Below are 23389 nucleotides of genomic sequence, written 5' to 3'. Positions count from 1 at the left end.
TACATTATTGTACATATGTTTCCGGCTTCATTTGACAGTAGCTGAATATTATTATATATTAATATGCAGGGACTACGACTAGCATATACATGTAGAAGCCACAGGTAGTGTAATAAGATAATTTGCAAGCATCAGGTAGTATCTTGCTTGTTTCCTTCCGTAATAAGATTTTTAGCTTGTGATTGCAGTCATTAGCCTTTAAGTATTCACGATTGGGACATTATTTGGAGATCTCAGGAGGTGAAAACTGTATATTGAACTACTTGAGACTGGTAGAAAGATTGGATTAAAAACAAAAGAGAAATAAGGAATAAAAATAAAGGAAGAATGATGGTGGTAGTATTTCATTGAGAATATCACAAGTGATTTCCACATATTTGGGGAGACAAAGTAAAAAGACAAGCACAAACCTAGGATTTGCTGGCATTGTCAGATTGAAAACGTGTAATTTTTAATTCAAGAATCCAAATGTTGATTGGTATCTTCGTGTGTATTTTTTACTAATCTATTTATAAATCATGCATTGTATTCATCTATTGTATTGTTTTCAAGTTGATAAAATTAATTTGAATTTGAATTCAAAAGTAGCGTACAAAGCAACAAACTTTAGAAATAATATCCATTGATGGTTTATGTAAACGTAAGTAGATTGATAATTGAAAAAAAGACTGAAAAGTGTGATGGTATTGTCATGAAATATCCAATTGAAAACTATTGAGATTACTTACTGTGGTTCAACAACAAGGATATCACACTATTCTTGGTTCAATAGCCGTTCGAATATAGAATATTGTTGAATTGCCTTTGGTGACATATACCAGATAATATGATTAAATATTCATATTTGATAAAATGTATGAATTCAGGGCTACTTTCTTGTATTTATAAAATAGAATTATAGTACTCTTTAAAATTAATAAAATATTAAAAAAACAATACAATTTGTATTCTTGTTTTTTAATATTTTATCAATTTTAAAGGGTACTATAGTTCTATTTTATGAATTCATAATTGATGTTTTTATTGTTCAATTCTCTCTCGTGACCCAGAATTGTACAAAAATATCAAAAGAACGTACGTAGTTGATGATGATCTGTTCTAATTAATCTTATCTCAATAAATCAAACATTGTTACTTTTAGTGTGTTGATATTTCAAGAATTATTTTTTTCACCTGGAATTATTATATTGATAGCCAAGGATAGTTTCCTATCATATCAGATCATATTCAAATGACTTTTTTCAGAATAAACCGTTATCGGTAAGGAACGACAAGTAGCACATCATCCAAGAAAATTAAGCTTCCCCATCAAAAATCTTTCGTCACCAGTTTCCACTCCATTGAGTTCGGCTTACTTTCATGCTATCTGGTAGATACTATCCATCGACATTAACCAACTCAATGCTTCATAACAATGAAAGCTCATTACAAGACCGGCTTAATGTTGTGAGATTAAATTTGGTGCGGTATTTGGATGTAACAGGAGTTGCTTGCTACGAAACAACTGATTGTTGAAATAGTGCTGATGGAGAAATTAGGCCAATAGCTATTGCCATTAAGACAATAGTGGAATGATGAGTCCAACCCATCTTGTACCATCATCGTTTGTGATATCACAATTCACAATGGTTATTCTTAATTTGCTCTAATCTACATTCCACTCAAAGCAGAGAAGAAGAGTCTACCTTATCTTTTGAAGACAGATTTTACCTCTCATTTATAATTGCGATTTCTATCATTTTTACTCAAAATAGCTTCTACTAAAGTCATATCAGTTTGAATAGATAGTTTATTTCATCCATCATGATCCATTTTCCAATCTAAAAAGTTTAATAACTTTTTGATTCTCAAGATTTCTATCAATTTGTTTCATTTAAATTTCAAATTATAGTAAATCGGGTCTTCATAGGTTTTGTAGCCACAAATCAATATTATTCATGAAACAGAATTGATAAAGATCTATAAATTACGATTCAATTTGAAATGGGAATAGAAAACTTTGATATTAGAAGTGCGATTCCTATCACTTTTAGCTCGAAACAGCTTCTACTCTAATCATATCATCCATGATCCATTTTCTAATAAAAAAGTTCAAAAACCCATACTAAAGGAGAATTATATACGTTACAAGAACACGTTTAATTAATTTGAATGATATTCGTAAATCATTCTTATCTTCAGCAGTTTCCGTTGAATTTCTAGTTTCGAACCAATTCTTATCGAAAATATCTCGAACTTGTGGCAGCATTGATTCAATAAATTCTATCAGGTAGATCGTTGGTGGTCTGTGCTCTGTGGTTGCATAATCCAACCTCCGGTTCAAACAAAGGGAGAATCCCACGTGTTGAAACTCCTCTTCCTCTCATTTAGAAGGTACAAAAGTAATTTTCAGAGATGTCATTGGCGTTACTATTCTTTGAGACACATTCTCAATTGGATATACTTCTTGGCTTTAATTTGACTTGTTACAATGTTTCATAACTGTGCAATCATAATTTGAGCTGTGCGGAACTGTGATATAGTAATGTGAAAAGCTAATGATATCAACATTGTATTTCACAATAAGATAAGCATTGGAAATGAAAGACTATCTGTAACAAATATTTTTCAGACTTTGTTACGAAACTCCTGAGAAAAAATTATCTGACTTTGTTTCTCTAGTAGTCCACCTCCTCTCACGCAGATCAAGCAGTAAAATTATTCCACTAATAATCTCTTAACTTTTGGAAAATGTCTCTTAACTCATTCAGTAGCAAAATCACAAGTAGTTACCACCTTGAATATAACATTCTAAAGAAATTCCAACTATAACATTTAATTGCGAATTTATTTAAAATTATTTTTATTCAACTCTAAACACTGGAATATTCCCATTTTGAGCTGAAACAAACATTGTGCATCATACAATTTTAGCAATTTGATTTTTTTCAATAAATATTATAAAAGCCAATAATTCATGGCTAATCCTACTTGCAATTTGGCACTTATCGCCTATTCACAGGGAAACTACGATAAATTCAATTATTCTCCTTCTTCTTCTTCTTCTTCTTAGGTTGCCTGTCCATTTCGAGCTTTGGTGATCCTACTGGCTAGGAAAACTTTGTTAGTTGCGCTCAGTGAAAATTGAGTGAAGTTTTTTCTAAACCAATTTTCTCCTAGTAGATGTGATCCAAGCCCGGTTGCACAAACGCCTGTTAACTATATTAACCATGATTAAATGTCAAGAGAAACAATCAGAGAAGGCTTTTTTGAAAAGAAGGCTCCTCTGATTTGTTCTAATGGAGTTTTATCACGCTTGAAATTTAAGAGACAAGATTGACAAGTCTATTACTGCTACGGTATTTCAACTTTCAAGTTATGGTTGTAAAAGGCAATAGACCTTGATTTTCATGTTCAATCACTTCAGTGAAGTTCTTGTATCCTCAGAATTCAGTACACTTACAAACAAGTTTCAGATTCGTCGTAAGTTAAAATGTAACTTATACAAAAACTATTCAACTCCTATCAGATACTGCTGCATTGCACCTTGTAGAACTGGAACCTGCCTGGTGAGAGCTCTATCTGAAGTACTTTCCATTTCCATAACAGCAAATATGCCTACACAGGTGAATGCTTTCTTGTGCGCTCATTTAAATCAGCTGACAATTATTTCGAAGAGAGAGGTGAACAAGGTTTGCTCGAGAAGCATAAGGTTCAGCTAACAGTACTGAGCTCAACTCAGCACTGTTGCCACAAAAGCTAAAACCGGTCGTTGTCGGACAGTGTAAACTTGGACTTGGACCGGCCTTTTGTCGGAGACGAACGCTATCTGACTGTCCCATCAATCAGGAGATGGTCCATGCTGGGTAGTGGGTCAGCTTGCCTTGAAAAACATTTGGTTTTGGTGGAGTTTGAGAGCAAGAGGAATAGTAGATGGGAAGATGGTAAGCAAAGCAGTGTCACAGTGGGGTTTGGAAGTGGACTCATGGAAGTAGAGGAACATGCATGGGAGAAAATTGCCAGTGCAAACTATCATTTATAAAAAGTTGAGTACGGTACTGTGAGAACTTAATAGTTATTAAATTGCCAGTGGAAACTCTCACTCATGAAAAGTTGAGTGTTGTAAGGACTAATATCTATTGAATTATAGGGGTGTGAAATTCCTCTCTACTGAGTAGAACCATGGAGAAACAGAATGTTGAACACTTGCAATGTGTTATTCTGTTTCTCAACGTTACAAATGGTCTGTGATTACATAATATTGTTGGTGGTATACATTATTCTGAACTCTTTATAGATTGTATCAGAGACAAACGAAATCTGAGTATTCTTTTCTCTCTGATTGTATGTAGGGCGTAGGGATGATAATTTCTGAGCAACTAAGAAGAACACCAAACGTGAATTCATAAGATAAAAAATCCTTTGAAAGTTGTTCAATTCCGTAAATAATTACGTCAGAAGTTGGAGAAATCATTCGACGCAGTGCAAGACTGACATTACAATAATTTCAAGACGACAAAGCCACGACCAGAAAGGCCTGAATAGAATACGGGAGGGAAGATTGATGAATACAAAGTCAGCTACCTCCATCACATCCTTTTGTCCTTACATTCGCTTTCACTAGCATTTCAATCTGTAGCATGCCGAAGCAAGTCGTTAAGTATAGAGTAGAGAGATAATAGAGAACTGAACGAAAGAATGGAGCCAGTCCGGTGTTAATGACACTCAAAGGCCTACCGGTCAGGTTCTAATGCCTTGCCAATATACACATATATGTATAATGTATACATAATATTATATGATCTATACATTGACGCGCAATGGAGATTCTTTTCGAAGCTGACAATAAACAGGATACCAAGCGCCAAGGCAAAGGTGGAAATTAATATATCCAGCCGATTTCTAGCCTGTCGAAATGTTGATTCTTGTGAAGACAGCTCGAAAGTGAAATCGGGTGGCGAAAGTGGTGTTTTCAACAGGGAAAACAAAAGTTGTTTCTCAAAACTAAATCTTTGATAGGATTCAAAAGTTTCAACAAGAAGAAATGGCTGAAATTTGCAGTGATGTTGAACCTTTTGAGTGTTGTCAAAGTTTAAACCACTGGTGATATCCAGTCAGATGATAACCTATTAAATTATTGTCGTCTTGATACAGAATGCACAAGACATGATCTTTTAATATACAATAACAAAGCTGTTAAAACAATGGATTACTACTCAAATATTGGCATAAATCACCTGACACATACGAACGAACCACTGGTAAGAATGAACATTTTGTTTCATCAATCTGGAGAGCATTAAAACTTGGAGTACAGGTATATTGGAACTTTACAAATTTGTTCAAGATGGTTGCTAAAGCTGATCCAATGAAAATTAAAATAGAAATTCGGATGTTTATTGATTTCATTCTAGTGGAACATCTTGGATGAATATACATCAAGGAAGATCCATACTTCTATGGTTTTCCAGTTTATAGTGATTTCAACATTGAAAATCTGATAAATTTTGTTTGGTCTTTGTAACATTCTGCCTAATATGAGAGCCTCTCATAAATCATGTTATGGAATAAATGAATTTGTCGACACTTGAGGTCTCACTAGACCCAGAAGCAACTCATTCTATCAAAAATGTTCTTATGCTCAACAAGAGACTCATCGTATAACCGCCAAATTATTTAAAAGTAATTGCATTAATTTATTCCTGATTAATTAATATAATTGCTGAGTGCTATCATTATCAAATAGAGAAAAATATGGCTTATGGCTTATACAGTTTCTTGCATGTCATTATTATAATAGAAATGCAATCTATCGATTTCTCTATTATTGAAAGCTTATTTATAATCTATCCATTTATCTATTATTGAAAGTTCATCCATTGATTTGAACTTTTCAAGTTCATACTGATCTCTGATTATAGACTTGAGTAGCCTTGTTCCACCTATACTTATTTGATTACAGAACAATGTATTTATTTAATTTGTTCATCAATAACTAGTTCAACTGATTATTCATTTTTTATAGAAGCACACTCAGTTGAGAGTGACAATATATCAAGGTGGAGTTCACATAGGCTATGCAAACATCATTCAACGTCCGGATCAGAGTATGAACCAATGACTGGAGAACAAACCAAGTTTTTCAAAAAATTGGATAGGTCGTGACAGAGTGGAGGTTTTAAAAGCGAGACAATATTTCTTTACCCTTCAACTTTCAGTTCAATGTGAATAAATACATCGTGAGTGAGGCCGTACTACGCCCAAACAAATGGTTCAGCATGCAGTAAGTTGGCAAAAAACCTGAACAAAAAGTATGAGAATATTGTGGAGTGGTAGGATTGAGAAGGAAACGCAGGAGATAGAAAAAATACGTGGGTGCTCCTTTTCCGGTCGTTGAAGTTTTTGTCCGTATTCTTTCTATGAAATCGAACCGTGGTGAAACTATCTTTAGATTTTAAAAAATGTAACTCATGTAGAAATAACCTTGGAGCTCATCAAGAATTTTAAGAGATTGGTCCATCAACTATGAATTAGTAGTTTCATTCATTTGTTCTGGAAAAGGTAATTTGCTCCCTGATCAATTTCTCTTGATTTCACCCTCTCTTTAATAATTCTCCCCCTCTCAACCCCTCTCAGTCTCTAGGGTTGTTTGGCATAGAGGACCTAAAGTCCTAACTCCTCCCTAGATAAAAGCAATTATTAAGCATATTAGAATTTAGAAGAAAGATGCCAAAATCCCAATCACGCCTTTCACCTTTCAAAACATTGACAGACATAATAATTATCATCAATTCATTATATAAACATGATTAATACATAATGTATTATTATGCTACCCAGAAATCCCCTGGTCAGAATATTTCATTTTGTTTTGTCACCCGATCAGCTGGATTGAACGTTTCACATTAGTGAGGTTAGTTTGTAGCGAAGTCAACAATACGACAAGCGCGCGATCATCTTTCGAACATATTTCGAACCTCTATCGAACTCTTGCGTAACATCTCGCGTAACGTTTATGATCGGAGCGATTGCAGAGCGAGTGCGGAGCGTGTTCGAGGCGCGAATATCTGTACGCAACTTATCTTTACTCACCTTTACACATATTTGAGTTATAAGAACTGATTGCTAGAACAATTTCGAGGTTAAAGAAACTCAATCTTTCAATTTCCACAAGAAAATCATAACCATCTTCACCACTACAAATGTCCGAAATTTCTTCAAATTTTAATTTATCACATAAAAACAATCCAATTTCAAATCGAATTTCTATTTGTAATTTGCACCCAAAAAACATTTAGCCATGTTGCTAAGTATTAAATATTTTTCAGCATCCCTTATGAAAAACTATTAAATGCTTCCCAATGCCTGGGAGTTTGAAGTGAATCTCATAAAGAAGGTCTCAACCAGCTTCTTCTCATTTTTCAACAAGTCCCAGAATAGTTACAGATGGAATTAAATAGTGAATGCATTTATTCAAATGCTAATTGATATATAATTATTATTTAACGAAAATCCCAAATAAATGCTGCAAATCACCCCGAAGACCTCCCCCCGAGGTCTTCGGGGTGATTTGCAGCATTTATTTGGGATTTTCGTTAAATAATAATTATATCCCAGAATAGTGATGAAACCAGAGTATAGTGTAATTAACATTCTATACTCTCTGGATGGAACTGTAGAAGCTATAGAGATGAACTGAACTGATTCGCACACTCACACTCCCAACTATCTAGTAGCAGAACTGCACAACAGTTGTGGCGTTGTGTTTGCTTGAATCAAACGGTGTTTATGCAGCAGCCACAATGAGTTACTGTCGATGGCTTGTCATAATACACACCAGAGGGCAACCAGCAACCGGCAACACATAAACTATATTTTAGTTTGTAGCCGGGTTTGATTTGCATAATCTGTACACGACTTCCACCATTAAAGGAAACACTGCAGCCCACACTCTTATCAGCCATCTGTCATTTTCGATATGTACTAATAAACTAGTAAGTTATAAAGCAATGCAACTGGAAAGAAAATATAGATGTTATTTCACTACTCTAAATATTAAGCTGTATCTGTATATCATATTATATAGGTAGTGAGATTTACTTTGAACTCTCAGCATTGGTTGAATGAGCAGTATTGATGTTATAAATATAAGAGTACTGACATTTTGGAGTGAATTTCTCCAATGAAACTGGACGTATATCTAGGCAAGTGGTAGCTCAGGGCAACAGGCATATATTATGAGGTTCAGTGAGTTCATGAATCATTATATCAGTACATATTGACCAAACTCGATTCATTCGTCATATATGGCAATTCAACTTGGGGAAATCCGAAACTAATAGCTTGCGAAACTGAGGACCACTTGTGTTGATTAAAACATGACAGATAGCTAATTTGAGAACCCATAATATTGCTTTCTATCACTTTTAATATTGGAAGAAGGATTGTTTTGAATGTATTGAAAGGAGACAATCCACGATCGATCACATCCAGCAAGTATAGGATCGTATTGATTTTTTTAAAGAAACTTGCAAAAAAGGCTGCTTACTGACTTTCAATATTCTATTTTTGCCAAGAATCCCTCATTTTTCATAATTTGGATGCTAAATTTATGATAAAAAATAATTCAGAATAATAACTACTGTAATAAATCAATTATTACAATAACAGATTAATAATTAATTATTATTTGACAAGCTCTACAGGAAAAATGCTCCCTTCCTCCGGAGTTCCAAATATTTTTGCTCTCAACAACACTAGCAAATATTCAAACACGCAATGTCTTCTATTTTTCATTCCCAGGCTGAAGTATTCGTTTGGTAAAAGTACTGTTTAAGCTTTTTGAAAGCTGACTTTTTTTGTCAGTCAAAGTTTAAACTCTGTAAGCTGTTTATCAGAAGTGTATAATGCAAGTACAAAACATTTTCTAACTTCTAACATTCAACTTCTAAAACATCTAACTTCTCTCCATTCAAGCTCTTCTCCGAATCTCGAAAAGTCATTAATCGAATAGATTCTATGAGTCACCGGTTTTTTGGAATGAAACAATGCAGTCATCCCCTATCTAATAAATGAGTTAATAGGCCACTTTTCAAGCCGGAGGGTTCAGTCCATAATCCCTCATACCTTTTTGTAAGTCACGATCTCAATTATCTCTATAAAGATCTAACATACCATACCACTGTCCTTCTATATACATACCAAACAACTCTGGTATGTTGCAAGTTCAACAAACAACTACAGCATAGGCCTACTCCGCATTCAATATCATAAATTTTTAAGGTATTTTCAGTGATTCCCTCACACGATTCTTGAATTGAATTGAAACCAAGATTCTTCAGAAACCAATAATAGAATAAAATGTCTGCCTTCATTTTTTCCTAAAGAGCGAAGTTAGGGCACAGTCGGCCCTCTCTTAATGCTGCTGTTATAGGACTTCTTCCAGTTCACATTCTACAATTCCAATTTCTGATAAGACTCATTGATCGAATAATTGTCCTATAAGAACTGCAAAATCAAAACATTTGACAAAATTCTTCTTATCTCATAAGGATATTTTATTTTATAAAATTCCTATTGTGTTGGGAAAAATAACAGGAAGATTGCTGATGATACCATGCTATGAGGGAATGAAGTACATACCATATGAAAAAGTACCCTCTTGAAAAAGATTCTAGAATTGTAACTACAGTAAGTTATATCTGTAAAGTGTAAATTTGATAAAAATGAGAGACAAGGCCGTCCTCATACCTCACATGCCAACAAAACCAAAAAAACCAGTAGATAATCGAAAAATCTCTAATGTACAGTTTTCATATAAACTCGTAGTTCAAATAACAATAACTTATATTATAGTTTTATAGTAAACAGGACCTTGATCCAAACCACCAAAAGAGACTCTCGTAAAAATAACTGAGTATTTGATAGTTGAAATCGAGAGATCTCAGTTTGTTATAAGAGAGCGCCAGCCTTCCCACACCAATCCATGGAAAGGATAGAAAGAAACATATTTATCTTCAAATGCCTGTGTGGTACTACTGAATCCAGAAGTGCTGACAGGGGTTGATTGATTGAGTATTTTATTTATGTAGATTACAATATATACTGGCTTATACACTTATATACAATAGCTTACAATACAGCAAAATTATAGATGAATTCACAAAATATAAACTAAGAAAATAATTATTGAGCTGTATATCATATGAAAAAAGCAATTTGTAATAAGTATAGATAAGATAGATAATATTGTTATGCATCTACATAAATTGGCGGAGCTTTGGACATATCAATGTCCATTCTTCGGAAAGAATATTCGAAGTATCCTTCCCACTAACTCTCTACCAAACAAGGGGTGGGAGGCAAGGAAAAGGGATCCTTAAATTTTTGGTGGGAGGGGTTGAAAACATTTTTGGGGTTTTTTTAGGAGGTTAGCAGTATTTCGACCTTTTTTTAGAGGATGAATGTTTGTGGGGGGGGGTTTGTTACTTAAATTTGGTGGGGAAATTTAGGAGGGGGGGCGTTCTTGGAGGCTTGGGGAGGTGCCCACCCCTGCTATATTCAATCTGTATAAGATACTTATCATAGCGGCAATGTACGCTGGAAAAAAGTAAGTTACAGAAACTTTTGCCAACTTTCACCCACCTTGCAATTTCGCCGACGACGGAACTGAAATGCCAAGTATAAACATGGTCATCACTGTTAAATAGCAGATGATGGATGGATTTCTGAAAGTCCAACCCATAGTTTATTGACATCATTCAACATAAACACACAATCACCAAAACAATTCACTGTGGCTCCTCATTTTTTCGAACAGATACAACACTGGAGCACCGGAAGATTGCTCCATGTAGGCCTACACACAATCACACGAGAATCACATGCTACAACTCACTGAAATAATACACAGAGAATGTCACTTACACGCTTGCGACTGAAACTGAACTGAACTAAACCGAAACTATTCGTTCCAGCTGAAGCGGTGCGTTGCGTTGACGTTCGGTATCTTGAACACGTTTCAGCTCAGCTCCCCACCCAATTCCTAGAAAGCTACTTAGTTGCGGGGGGAGCAGACTGGCCCGATCTCTGTCGGCGCTTCTGAGGACCTGTATGCTCTATGGACATTGGACATCATGCCATTGTGCAGTGCAGTGAAGCATTCACAATGCACTGTCAACTGCATAATGAATGGTGCCAAGCCGCATTTAGCAATGTGTAGCTTCTACGGACCAAGAGCACCCTCATCCTTACACCCCGTAGCTTCTTCTTCCATTATAAGATGAGACCTATCCTAGTCATACAGAACGCATAGTCTACTTATATTATTTTTGATCAATTCTTGTTGATTTGAAAAATAAATTTCTTTCTTTCTTCATTTCAGATTGAAATAATACTTACAAATGAACAGGCTACAGATAGGCCTAAGGGCGGAAAGCCTGGTTAATAGAAAACCCTCATCGCTTACCTTGTAGCAAAGAGGATAAGAATATAAATGTTACATTATACGGTATATATTTCGCTCGTAACTTCTTCTCTCATTCAGCATCGATAGTGCATGGCTTCATCCTACGCTCATTACGCATATACAGTATATTATAATTATTTTCATCATTTTAGAAGAATACAAATACACAGGCTACTGTGAATAGAAAGCCCTCGTCTCTTCTTCCTCGTATGTAGCTTTATCTTCCTTTACTCCATAAAAAATCTGGTGTGGCGCATTCAAACAACTTTCATTGCCGTTATGAAAATCGATCACCTGACGGCTGACGCTAGTGTTCACGCGCATGTCAAGTCTACTATTCAAAGATCTGAGCCAGCTGGTGACAGGACAATAAAGCTGGATACACTCGAAGTCTGCTATCTCTTCATAGTAAATGATTTAATAGAATCAACAGTTGCCAACAGTTATGAATTGGATAATCACATTTTATCGAATTTCGAGCTTATTTTCAATTTTAGGTGAAAATGTTATTTAAAATTGTAACATATTTAAATCTGGGTAGATGAAAAGCCCTAACAGAAATAGTAATAGGTCTAAAAATAAAGTAATTGGCTAATATCGCCAAGCAGATAATAAACAAGATTAGATAGCATCAGCTTGTTCTGGCTAAATGGTACAAGAACTTAAAAAGGATTTGAAGGAAGTTTACTACTCATAAATAGATTATTTATAAAATATTTGAAGATTGAGGTTATATGGATGTATTCACGGATCGGTGACCTAGAGATCGATCAAACCGAAGAACGTAGAATCTGACCAAAACCCCTTGGCAGAGCTTTATTGCATTCGGATGGTGTGCAATGTGAAAAAACACCCGTCCACGTGGCTAATTATTAGGTAGCATGGAATTAATATTAATATATAGAATATTAACTAGCATGCAAAGAGCATAAATAAAAAACCAAATAAAAATAATTTAATGTATTCAGGAAATAAGAGTTACCAGGCGCATGAATACCTAATAAAATTTGCATGCACCAATAGTAAAACGGCAGTTAATAGGCGGCAACTGTAGGCCAATTCAAAAATATTTATATATATTTATATAATTGTAGTAGATTTTGTGTAAAAATTTGTGTAATCTATGTTATCAATATGGCTCGAATGCAAAGAAATTATTAATCATATAATCTAAGCAATATTTTGGCATTTTTTGTAAGATCTATTTGAATTTAATGGCGGAGGATTGAGATATTTAAATTTTATGCTAATTTGAAAGTCGGAAAGAGAATCTGTAAAACTTGAGAAGGAAGAACCGGCACTCGCCAGCCAAATGCCACCATAAGAGGACCCCAAATATTTTAGAGCGAAGTACCTTACTAATGATTTTGTAAAAGTTTAAATTTAAAGTAAATTATTAAATTTCTTAAAAGACTTCGTGATGCTATTGTGAAGCAGAAGTCATTTTTCATTTTAATTAAATTTATAACCCCTTGGAGGAGACGATTCCGGCTACCATATTCCCGGACCGCATGGAGTTGGATCGACATCGGCGGCTTATAAGAAGATTTTCGACACGTGAGTGATTAAATTTGAACTTAGTGATGGGCGCCCTAGTGCTTCGAATTAATCTGATGATCAAAGCTAGCTCGCCGAAAGGGTTTTATAATAAATTAAGAAATTAATAAGAGTAATACTTGCGCAAGTAAAAAATTAGTATTAAAGGTATTTAATTGAAAGAAAAATATAGATCAATATTTTAGAAATTTCTATTTAATCAAAGAAGTACGAAATCTAGGCTATCAAACGTATGCATACAATATTTAATTTTTTGCAATACAATTTGCGATAATTTATCATAGTTCTAATTCACTAGATGAATGGCTCTACCTATTTCCGTCAGGTGCCGAATCTTGCACCCTGAGATAAAAATGTATATTAGATACAAATAAATCTACTAAATACTAGAGATTTTAATATATAAATATATATTTGGATTATTAGTGGCTAATTTATCAAGCTGATCTTAGAGCACATATTTTTGATTGAATTATCCAAGTCGACAAGTATTAGCAAGTGCATGTCGCAGCTACATGCAAAGGAATGCATATGATTTCAAGATAAAGGCACATGGTAATGATTCGTGCCACAAATCTAGAATATAAAGTTTAGCCTGTGATATTTTTATTGATTTCAAATATTGTTCTATTTTTTATATTATATTTTTTATCGCTCTATATATATTTTTTGCCTCGATTGATCTTTGCATTATTTGTGTAATATATGTGTGAAATTTTCATGGTGTGCAATTTATTTTTTATTCCTCATCTCTATAGTATAAGTATCATTTTTATATATATATTTATTATTTATTGAATTACAAGAGTTATTGGAGAAGCCCATATCTAGGCCTATCAAGATTTTTTAAGACTGAATACTATTAGAAAACCACGACCTAATTATATTAAATCTCATGCTTTACCGACTGATGCCAAGCAGGAGGCTAATCGTTATTTAAATATAAAGAATAACGTGACAGAAAGACATGTCGCCCAACGTGATAGGCCACGGATACGACAGAAAGACATGTCGTACCAACGTGGGACTGATGATGAGAGCCAAGCTCATCGAATAATTATTTGAAATTAAGTCAATAACCATATTGAAAATTATAGATAACTTATACGAGTTGTGAGGAAAACTGGCGAAGGGAAATTTGTATTACTTTTTGGGGAATCAATAGCTTTAAATAAAGAGAAATTATATGTTTTAAAGAAAATTTTATATTATTAGTACTGTAAAAAATTACCTGTTTATAGAGAGAGATTATATTTTATAAGCCTAAACTGCTAGTCAGAAATCAATGAATAGTATTATTATATTATAAGAGCTTAAGTAATAAATAGGTTACCTGGCTTGTAATATCCATAGGCCTATCCTCATTTGTGTCCTTATTAATGCCTTGTTGGCCAAAACTTTCACTTTTTTAACAAACACTTGACACTTAATCCATTTTTAAAATATGAGTCTCTTTTCGTCCACGCAAAGTAAGGTAGCAGACACACTGCAGACGGCGATAGTAGCGGAGATCGACGCTGAGGGGGGCGCGATGGAGTCCAACGCCCAGATCTCTTCAATCACCGCCAAGAATCCTGTGAACAGTAATAAACCGTTAAATGTCTCCCAAGAAGCAATAAGAAGGGTTATAGTAGAGGGGATGATCAAGTCATTTTCTAATAGTTTAGAAAAAACAATGACCACAGTAATGAAGAACTTAAAGGCGGAAATGAAGGAAATGCGGGAATCACTGAAGGATACATCGGTAAGAACGGGTAAGGAAACTGCGGACACAATATCAGCATCTACCGCTGAAAATCAAGAACTAATTACAACCGATTTAACAGCAAAAATAGATACTGTCACTTGTGAGTTAAACGAAAGAATAGATAACCTACCAGCACAAAACACTTCGCAAATTCATGAAATAGCTCACCCAAATTCTGATATAAATCAAAACATAATACAACTTAATTCATTGGAGACAGCCGTTGGAGAACAGCAATTATTTTCATCTGAATTAAATGCCGAAGTAGTAGAGAATGAAACAGAAGCTTCTAGTCATTGGAAACAGGCCCAAGAGAAGTTAGTACAACTTGAAAATCAAATACATCAATTTCCGCACGAGAATATAGAGCCTATTCCCATAGCAACGTTTGATTCACTACACAGTTTCAATGAATTAGGCCGTTTTGACAATACAGATCGCTATCTCCAACCTAAAGAATTTATAGATCAGATAAAACTAGTTCAATCATTAACACCCACCTCTTGGAATTTTTGGCGTCTTCGTTTGACTAGTTTATTGATTGGCGAACCCCTGATGTTTTTTCGGAGTAGAGCCCATGAATTTACATCATTGGATGAGTTTGTCGCTGTCTTCCTGGAACAGTATTGGAGCAGAAGTAAACAGTTGGACGTGCTAGCGGACATTATATCATGCGATTTCAACCCTAACTTAGACGGTGCATGTACCACTTTCGTCACTGCCCTACAGTTTAAAAATTCTCAATTGAGCGAGCCCATTAATGAATCGGCATTAGCAAGTATTATTTTAAAGAAGCTACCGTATCAAGTTAGAATGGCACTCGCCACACAACCCATTACTGATTGCAAGCAGCTGATAAATCATTTATATGGCATACAGTCTGTGATGGCAATATCAAACCACCGTTCAGACCAGAGATACGCACAAAATCAACATAACTCAAAATTTAATCAGTATAACAGCCAAAATTATGAATCAGTACCATATGAGTGCTCACGATCTACCCCTCAATTTAAACGCCGCTATAATCATAATCAAAATAACAGCTGGAATAATAGAAGTTTTCAGAATCGTCAAACAAACCATTATCCACAGCAAACCTATGAAAGAAAGTATTATTATGGCCGTGATCGATTTAACACAAATAATGATAACACTCAGAATAATTACGACAAAAATTACAAACCGCCACCTCATCAAATAAGTACAAACTACACATTAGAGCATGCGTCCAGATCAAATCACCAAAAAACACAGAACCCAACACCCAACAACCCGCCACCAGATATACAGAAAACTACAGCTAATAAACCAGGACTATATGATACCCCCGATATAACAAGCACAAGCTCAAATGAAACAAACCAAGAAAAGCAGGATATTTCAACGTCATACACCACATTCAGAAGTGATTTACCGAAAACATTATTAGAAGAACCGGAAATAGTATTAGAAGAACCGAAGCCAATACAAGACAGTTTACTACAAAAAACCGCCGCCAAACATGCAATTAAAGCCAGCCACAAACATCAACCCATTTTAAGTATATTGTTCCCCGCCGACGATCCATCACCGCAGGTAGAGCAGCCCACACATCAAGAGACCGCCACCATACTACCCGCTTTGAAAGTCACACTCGCGCATCAAGTGACCGCCACCATGCACCCGCGCACAGAATCCATGCACCCGCACCAATCGACCCCACCAAGGCACCCCAATGAACCCAAAATTTTTGACCAAGAGGCTGACACCAGGGAGGACGGACTACCGGAGACAGGAAGAGATTGCCGACGTCATGCATCCGCGGCACATACGTTTTAAAAACTATGATGTGACCGGCAAAATGGATCAAATAATTGGAACAAAACCGGAGCTGCTTACGAAACTACTATGGATTCATGTTGGATTAAAAATGAAACTGATAGAACTATTACGGATTCATGCATTGGCAACAATACAGTGGACTACTTGGGGAGATTAATTAAGGATAAACGGTGTTTGAGAAGAATGGAAGAAATGAAAAGTAATATAAAGAAAGTGAAAGTACCTGGATATTATATGATTAAAGATTATACTATTGAAAAGATGATAAATGTTTGGATATGGTGTTTAATATTTGTTATGATGGCTGTGATAATATTGAAAAGTGATGCTATAATTAAGACCATGTTATTGTTGAAAGAATTTATTAGTGTTGATTGGAATTGTTATATTATTGAATTGTTTATTATGATGATGAAGCCTAATAATGAATTTAAGTGGAAAGTATCGGATGAAGATGATTGGAAGCTTTATATTATAAAGTCGTTTATTGGTGTAACTAGAATTATAAACAATGCCACTAAAGTGAAAATATCGAGACTCAACGGAATAAATAGAAATAATAAAGAAGAAAACAGAATCAGATCAAGGAATTGTTTTAAAAGATACACCAGATACCAGGGCTTTAAATTTATGAAGGATAAGTTATCAATAGGACAGCCTCACAAATCAACGGATAGCAGATAACCTAACCGGCCTAAATCATGTCAACAAACAGAATGCAAGAAGATGCAAGTAAATCACAACATTTCCACATGCAATATCATCGAATTTAAAATAATATGATAAGAAATCAAGGAAAACATTATTATCAAACCGATTACTAACCTTCCTTAATAAATTTAATCTTGGCATAGGACCGCATGGCAACAATCCAGTGTTTTAATTCCTTCCAACCGTTAGAAGCCTGCAATAAGAAAAAGAACAATTTTTAAATATGTAATTAAATTATATACATCAGATAAAAAAGGACACAAGCGGGGATAATAAAATTAAAATTTGTTAATTACCTTTTTAAGAGAAAAAATTGAGCAGTTAGGTTAATAGTTATGAAACTCGACAGCAAATTCTGTAGAACCAGTGACCAGCTGGCCAAAGCCACCCAAATCAAATGAATGTAATGTCTGTTGAACATATGTTTATAAAAAGAAATACTGTACCCAAAAAGTTATTTATTATTGTTATTTATTATATTTATTAATGTCGGTATATTTATTTATATGTTTTATATTTATTACTTTTAATTATGCCACGTTTGTTACCTGAAAAGAGTTAAAGTGAATACAAGCTACCAAAAAAAAAAAAAAACCAAAGAGCCATTAGCAAAAGAAAGTATTGTACCTGATGTATAGAAAATTATTTATATTAAGACCTAAGAAATACTATAAGATATAAGCCCAGAAGTTTATGAATCGAAATTATTGTCTAAAAGGAATCATTTATGAGAATTATGAAATGTGTGTAGTTAAGTTGGCGGCCCTGCAAGCGGCGAATTTAAAAATTACTGTGTTGTAAATGTTGTCAGGAGGAGTGCGTTTAGAAGTTTATATTTATGATATTTTTATGTGTGTTGAGGAGGAGAATTTGTTATTGTTTTTGATAAAGGTATAAAGGAGATGCAGCAAATATGTCTGCGAAATGTGATAGAAGTAGGAGAGTATAATTTATAAATAAAGTATAGTGTATATCAATGTATTGAAGGGTGGGTTTTCATTAAAAACATTGTGATTCTCAAATATTTTGAATTCAAACCCAGGGGCGCGTGTAACATATTTAAATCTGGGTAGATGAAAAGCCCTAACAGAAATAGTAATAGGTCTAAAAATAAAGTAATTGGCTAATATCGCCAAGCAGATAATAAACAAGATTAGATAGCATCAGCTTGTTCTGGCTAAATGGTACAAGAACTTAAAAAGGATTTGAAGGAAGTTTACTACTCATAAATAGATTATTTATAAAATATTTGAAGATTGAGGTTATATAGATGTATTCACGGATCGGTGACCTAGAGATCGATCAAACCGAAGAACGTAGAATCTGACCAAAACCCCTTGGCAGAGCTTTATTGCATTCGGATGGTGTGCAATGTGAAAAAACACCCGTCCACGTGGCTAATTATTAGGTAGCATGGAATTAATATTAATATATAGAATATTAACTAGCATGCAAAGAGCATAAATAAAAAACCAAATAAAAATAATTTAATGTATTCAGGAAATAAGAGTTACCAGGCGCATGAATACCTAATAAAATTTGCATGCACCAATAGTAAAACGGCAGTTAATAGGCGGCAACTGTAGGCCAATTCAAAAATATTTATATATATTTATATAATTGTAGTAGATTTTGTGTAAAAATTTGTGTAATCTATGTTATCAATATGGCTCGAATGCAAAGAAATTATTAATCATATAATCTAAGCAATATTTTGGCATTTTTTGTAAGATCTATTTGAATTTAATGGCGGAGGATTGAGATATTTAAATTTTATGCTAATTTGAAAGTCGGAAAGAGGATCTGTAAAACTTGAGAAGGAAGAACCAGCACTCGCCAGCCAGATGCCACCATAAGAGGACCCCAAATATTTTAGAGCGAAGTACCTTACTAATGATTTTGTAAAAGTTTAAATTTAAAGTAAATTATTAAATTTCTTAAAAGACTTCGTGATGCTATTGTGAAGCAGAAGTCATTTTTCATTTTAATTAAATTTATAACCCCTTGGAGGAGACGATTCCGGCTACCATATTCCCGGACCGCATGGAGTTGGATCGACATCGGCGGCTTACAAGAAGATTTTCGACACGTGAGTGATTAAATTTGAATTTAGTGATGGGCGCCCTAGTGCTTCGAATAATCTGATGATCAAAGCTAGCTCGCCGAAAGGGTTATTATAAATTGAGAAATTAATAAGAGTAATACTTGCGCAAGTAAAAAATTAGTATTAAAGGTATTTAATTGAAAGAAAAATATAGATCAATATTTTAGAAATTTCTATTTAATCAAAGAAGTACGAAATCTAGGCTATCAAACGTATGCATACAATATTTAATTTTTTGCAATACAATTTGCGATAATTTATCATAGTTCTAATTCACTAGATGAATGGCTCTACCTATTCCGTCAGGTGCCGAATCTTGCACCCTGAGATAAAAATATATATTCGATACAAATAAATCTACTAAATACTAGAGATTTTAATATATATATATATTTGGATTATTAGTGGCTAATTTATCAAGCTGATCTTAGAGCACATATTTTTGATTGAATTATCCAAGTCGACAAGTATTAGCAAGTACATGTCACAGCTACATGCCAAAGAATGCATATGATTTCAAGATAAAGGCACATGGTAATGATTCGTGCCACAAATCTAGAATATAAAGTTTAGCCTGTGATATTTTTATTGATTTCAAATATTGTTCTATTTTTTATATTATATTTTTTATCGCTCTATATATATTTTTTGCCTCGATTGATCTTTGCATTATTTGTGTAATATATGTGTGAAATTTTCATGGTGTGCAATTTATTTTTTATTCCTCATCTCTATAGTATAAGTATCATTTTTATATATATATTTATTATTTATTGAATTACAAGAGTTATTGGAGAAGCCCATATCTAGGCCTATCAAGATTTTTTAAGACTGAATACTATTAGAAAACCACGACCTAATTATATTAAATCTCATGCTTTACCGACTGATGCCAAGCAGGAGGCTAATCGTTATTTAAATATAAAGAATAACGTGACAAAATTTATTGTAGAGATTTTCATGCTCAATCTTTTTCACTTATTTTTTTTTGTTTAGATAGTATCTGAAGCCTGATAATTGAGAATCTATAATCGTACTTTTCATAGATGGGACGGAGCTCCAGAAATTTTTACAGATATGGGACTGGTGAAAGTTGATAGAGCTTATCAATGACTATTTTAGGTATGAATTTGATCAAAATCGTTGCAGCCGTTTTCGAGAAAATCGCGAAAACCCCTGTTTTTGGCAACATTTTCGCCATTTTAGCCGCCATCTTGAATTGCATTTGATCGAAATTGTTCGTGTCGGATCTTTATAGTGTAAAGACCTTAAGTACCAAATTTCAAGTCATTCCGTTAATTGGGAGATGAGATATCGTGTACACAGACACTCATACACACACATACAGACCAATTACCCAAAAACCACTTTTTTGGACTCAGGGGACCATGAAACGTATAGAAATTTAGAAATTGGCGTACCTTAATTTTTTCGGAAAGCGATACTTTCCTTACCTATGGTAGTAGGGCAAGGAAAGTAATTAGATGGCATCATTATCCTACATAAACGCAATAAGCATTATATTAGCACACTATATTGTCATTTCGACACCGACATGCAGTCAATTATTTGATGGAATAGTTTATATTAATCATCATGTCATAATAGTGTGTAATTATATCGCAAATGATTAGGAATGGATCAAGAAACTATAATCTTTGAGAATATACAAATAAAACTATAATTTGTTGATTGAAACAGTAAAAAATATACAGGCTACTGAAAAAATACAGGCTACGATAAAACCATATCATAAAAATCAAAACTAGTTCTATTTTTCTCAATCTTATTAGCCTGTATTGATAGGTGACTGCTAAAATATTAAAGATATGTTTATCCTTCTTCTTTATGTAAGAGATAATTATACACCATCTACGTTAAACGCTAAACCACGATTACTCGTTAAAATGGTCCATTCTGGGTTTAAACGATCAGCTGATATTTTTCCGTTTAAACCGAGATGGTACAATCATAATATGGGCGGGCCTTAGTATCTACTCTGGCTTCCAATTTAGAATTTTCATGATATTTTCATTCATGCTTTTCTTGGCTAGAAGTGGAGATCTCTGTTTCTCAATCCTTGAAGTGTTGATTATACATGCATTGCATGAAACATATTGGGCTAATGTTTGGTTGCACAAAAGCCTTTTAATATTGCATCGAAACCCAATCGAAGAAGCTATCAATCTTGAAATGTTTTCTTTGATTGATTCTCGTGGCATTTAGAGCCGGTTTCCGAGCTCGGGATTCGGCTAAGTTCTAGACTTTAACCAGCTGGAGTAAGAAAATTGGCTTTCCGAAACGGGGCGTAGTCTTAGTCATTGTCAAAGTCACGTTTGAATTGAATTTCAAAAAACAAGAAAATTAAACACAAAATAAAAAAAAGAGAAAATAGTGTAAAGTTTCAGCTATTTTGAATTATTTAGAAATGTTTGATTCGTCAAGGAAAAACGTTTCCAATATTATAGAAATGAGAAAATAAAAACTGCGGCTACTGTTATAAAAACTGCGACTACGCCCCGTTTTGGAAAGCTAATTTTCTGACTCCAGCTGTTTAAAGTCTAGAACTTAGCTAAATCCCGAGCTCGGAAACCGGTCTTTAATCGTGATTAAAATTTAACAGGCTTTCGTCTAGGGATTTAAAAGTTGAATTGGATTGAATTGAATAATTGCCTAAGCTGGATGAAGTATTAAGATTTGTTTAATTCAAAATAGGTGATAAAACGGATAAGAATACTACTGAAGTAGACCGCACGAAAATAGTCCGATGAGAGTAGATGCTACGTTGCCAAATAAGAGTAAAAAATCAGCTCTTCCAATTTCGAACTACTTTCGTGCGGTCTACTATAGTGTGACTTAGTCTCTGAACGTTTTCTTTTAGATTATAACAACTATGCTACCAAAAATATGAAATTTAAAGTGGAAATGGCTTACTCAAATAAGTTGCCCTGATTGTTATAAAAACATAAAAGAGGAAATGAAGAATGGAGCTGTTGACTCCACGATTGAAATTTATAGATTTCAAGGCGAAAATGCATGGGCTGGGAAAGTTCTACTCAACAATTATGATAATTTGTTGAGAAGAGGCAACACTGACTACGGTAGATTCGGCAACTGATAATCATTTGGATTCAACAGAATTTAACAGTTTTTACTAAAATATCATTTTATTTACAACAATACAACTTTTTTGTAAGGTAAATATTAATAGCAGAACCATAATTCAATAAAATATCTAATCAAAGACGAGAGATCAATAAAAGAGCATAATGTCTATTCATCAATTAATTGAAGGTTATTGTGTCTTTTATTCTATGCTCTTTAGTGCATTAGCAACTACTCAAAACTAAAACTAGCTGCTAATGATTCTTTATAAGATCTTATCATACTGGAAGATTCAGGTCACAGGTACTCTATTTAAAGTTTTGGGACAAAATTATGTCAGATTTTTTGAGCGAGCATGCACTTCTACTTCTTGGTTCAAGATGAAACGCTGTCAATCTATATGTTTTGGAGGTTTGTAAGGGTCATGCTAGAAATTACGAAGTGAATTCTAATTTTAGTTTTTGAAAGGAAATACTAATGACTATATAGAAAAGTGACTAAAAATCAGAATGACTACAGTACAAAGCACAAATAACAACCAATAAGTATTGAAATCAAACTATGTACATGATCTGTAACTCAATTTGTTCATTTAATTCAAATCATTACAATTTCTTTTAAAACTTATCACATTCAATTGAAAGGCTTTGATCATAAGAGTTTAAGTCTGCAACCTGTTTAACCTGACTTGAAGATCATGTAAATCTACAAAAATCATCATCACCTTCCAGTTATGAGTAATAAATAACAATTGATACATACAAATACCTCACGTTTCATAGTGAAAAAATTATAAACTAATATTATTTTCAAGTGACAATCATTACATTAAACAGACTATTTCACAATAATTACTAGAGCTAACTATCCCAATTGTATACAGTACTATTCAATT

At 33.9% G+C, this 23389-nt stretch overlaps 1 protein-coding gene across 2 annotated transcripts in view; it reads right to left on the bottom strand.

Moving 5' to 3' along the window:
* The window catches only part of LOC111043807, a 98883-nt gene extending 87883 nt beyond the window's left edge, over positions 1-11000 (bottom strand). For both annotated transcript variants that reach the window (XM_039433946.1, XM_039433947.1), the window contains exon 1: positions 10624-11000. In XM_039433946.1, the coding sequence (XP_039289880.1) occupies positions 10624-10723 (100 nt within the window). In that variant the 5' untranslated portion in view covers positions 10724-11000. The remainder of the gene's footprint in view (positions 1-10623) is intronic.
* Positions 11001-23389: the final 12389 nt, after the last annotated feature.

The sequence above is a fragment of the Nilaparvata lugens genome, chromosome 8, assembly GCF_014356525.2.
Source record: "Nilaparvata lugens isolate BPH chromosome 8, ASM1435652v1, whole genome shotgun sequence".
In the NCBI taxonomy this organism is placed as follows: domain Eukaryota; kingdom Metazoa; phylum Arthropoda; class Insecta; order Hemiptera; family Delphacidae; genus Nilaparvata; species Nilaparvata lugens.
Note: the sequence above shows the minus strand (reverse complement) of the source record. Positions and strands in the feature narration are given on the sequence as shown.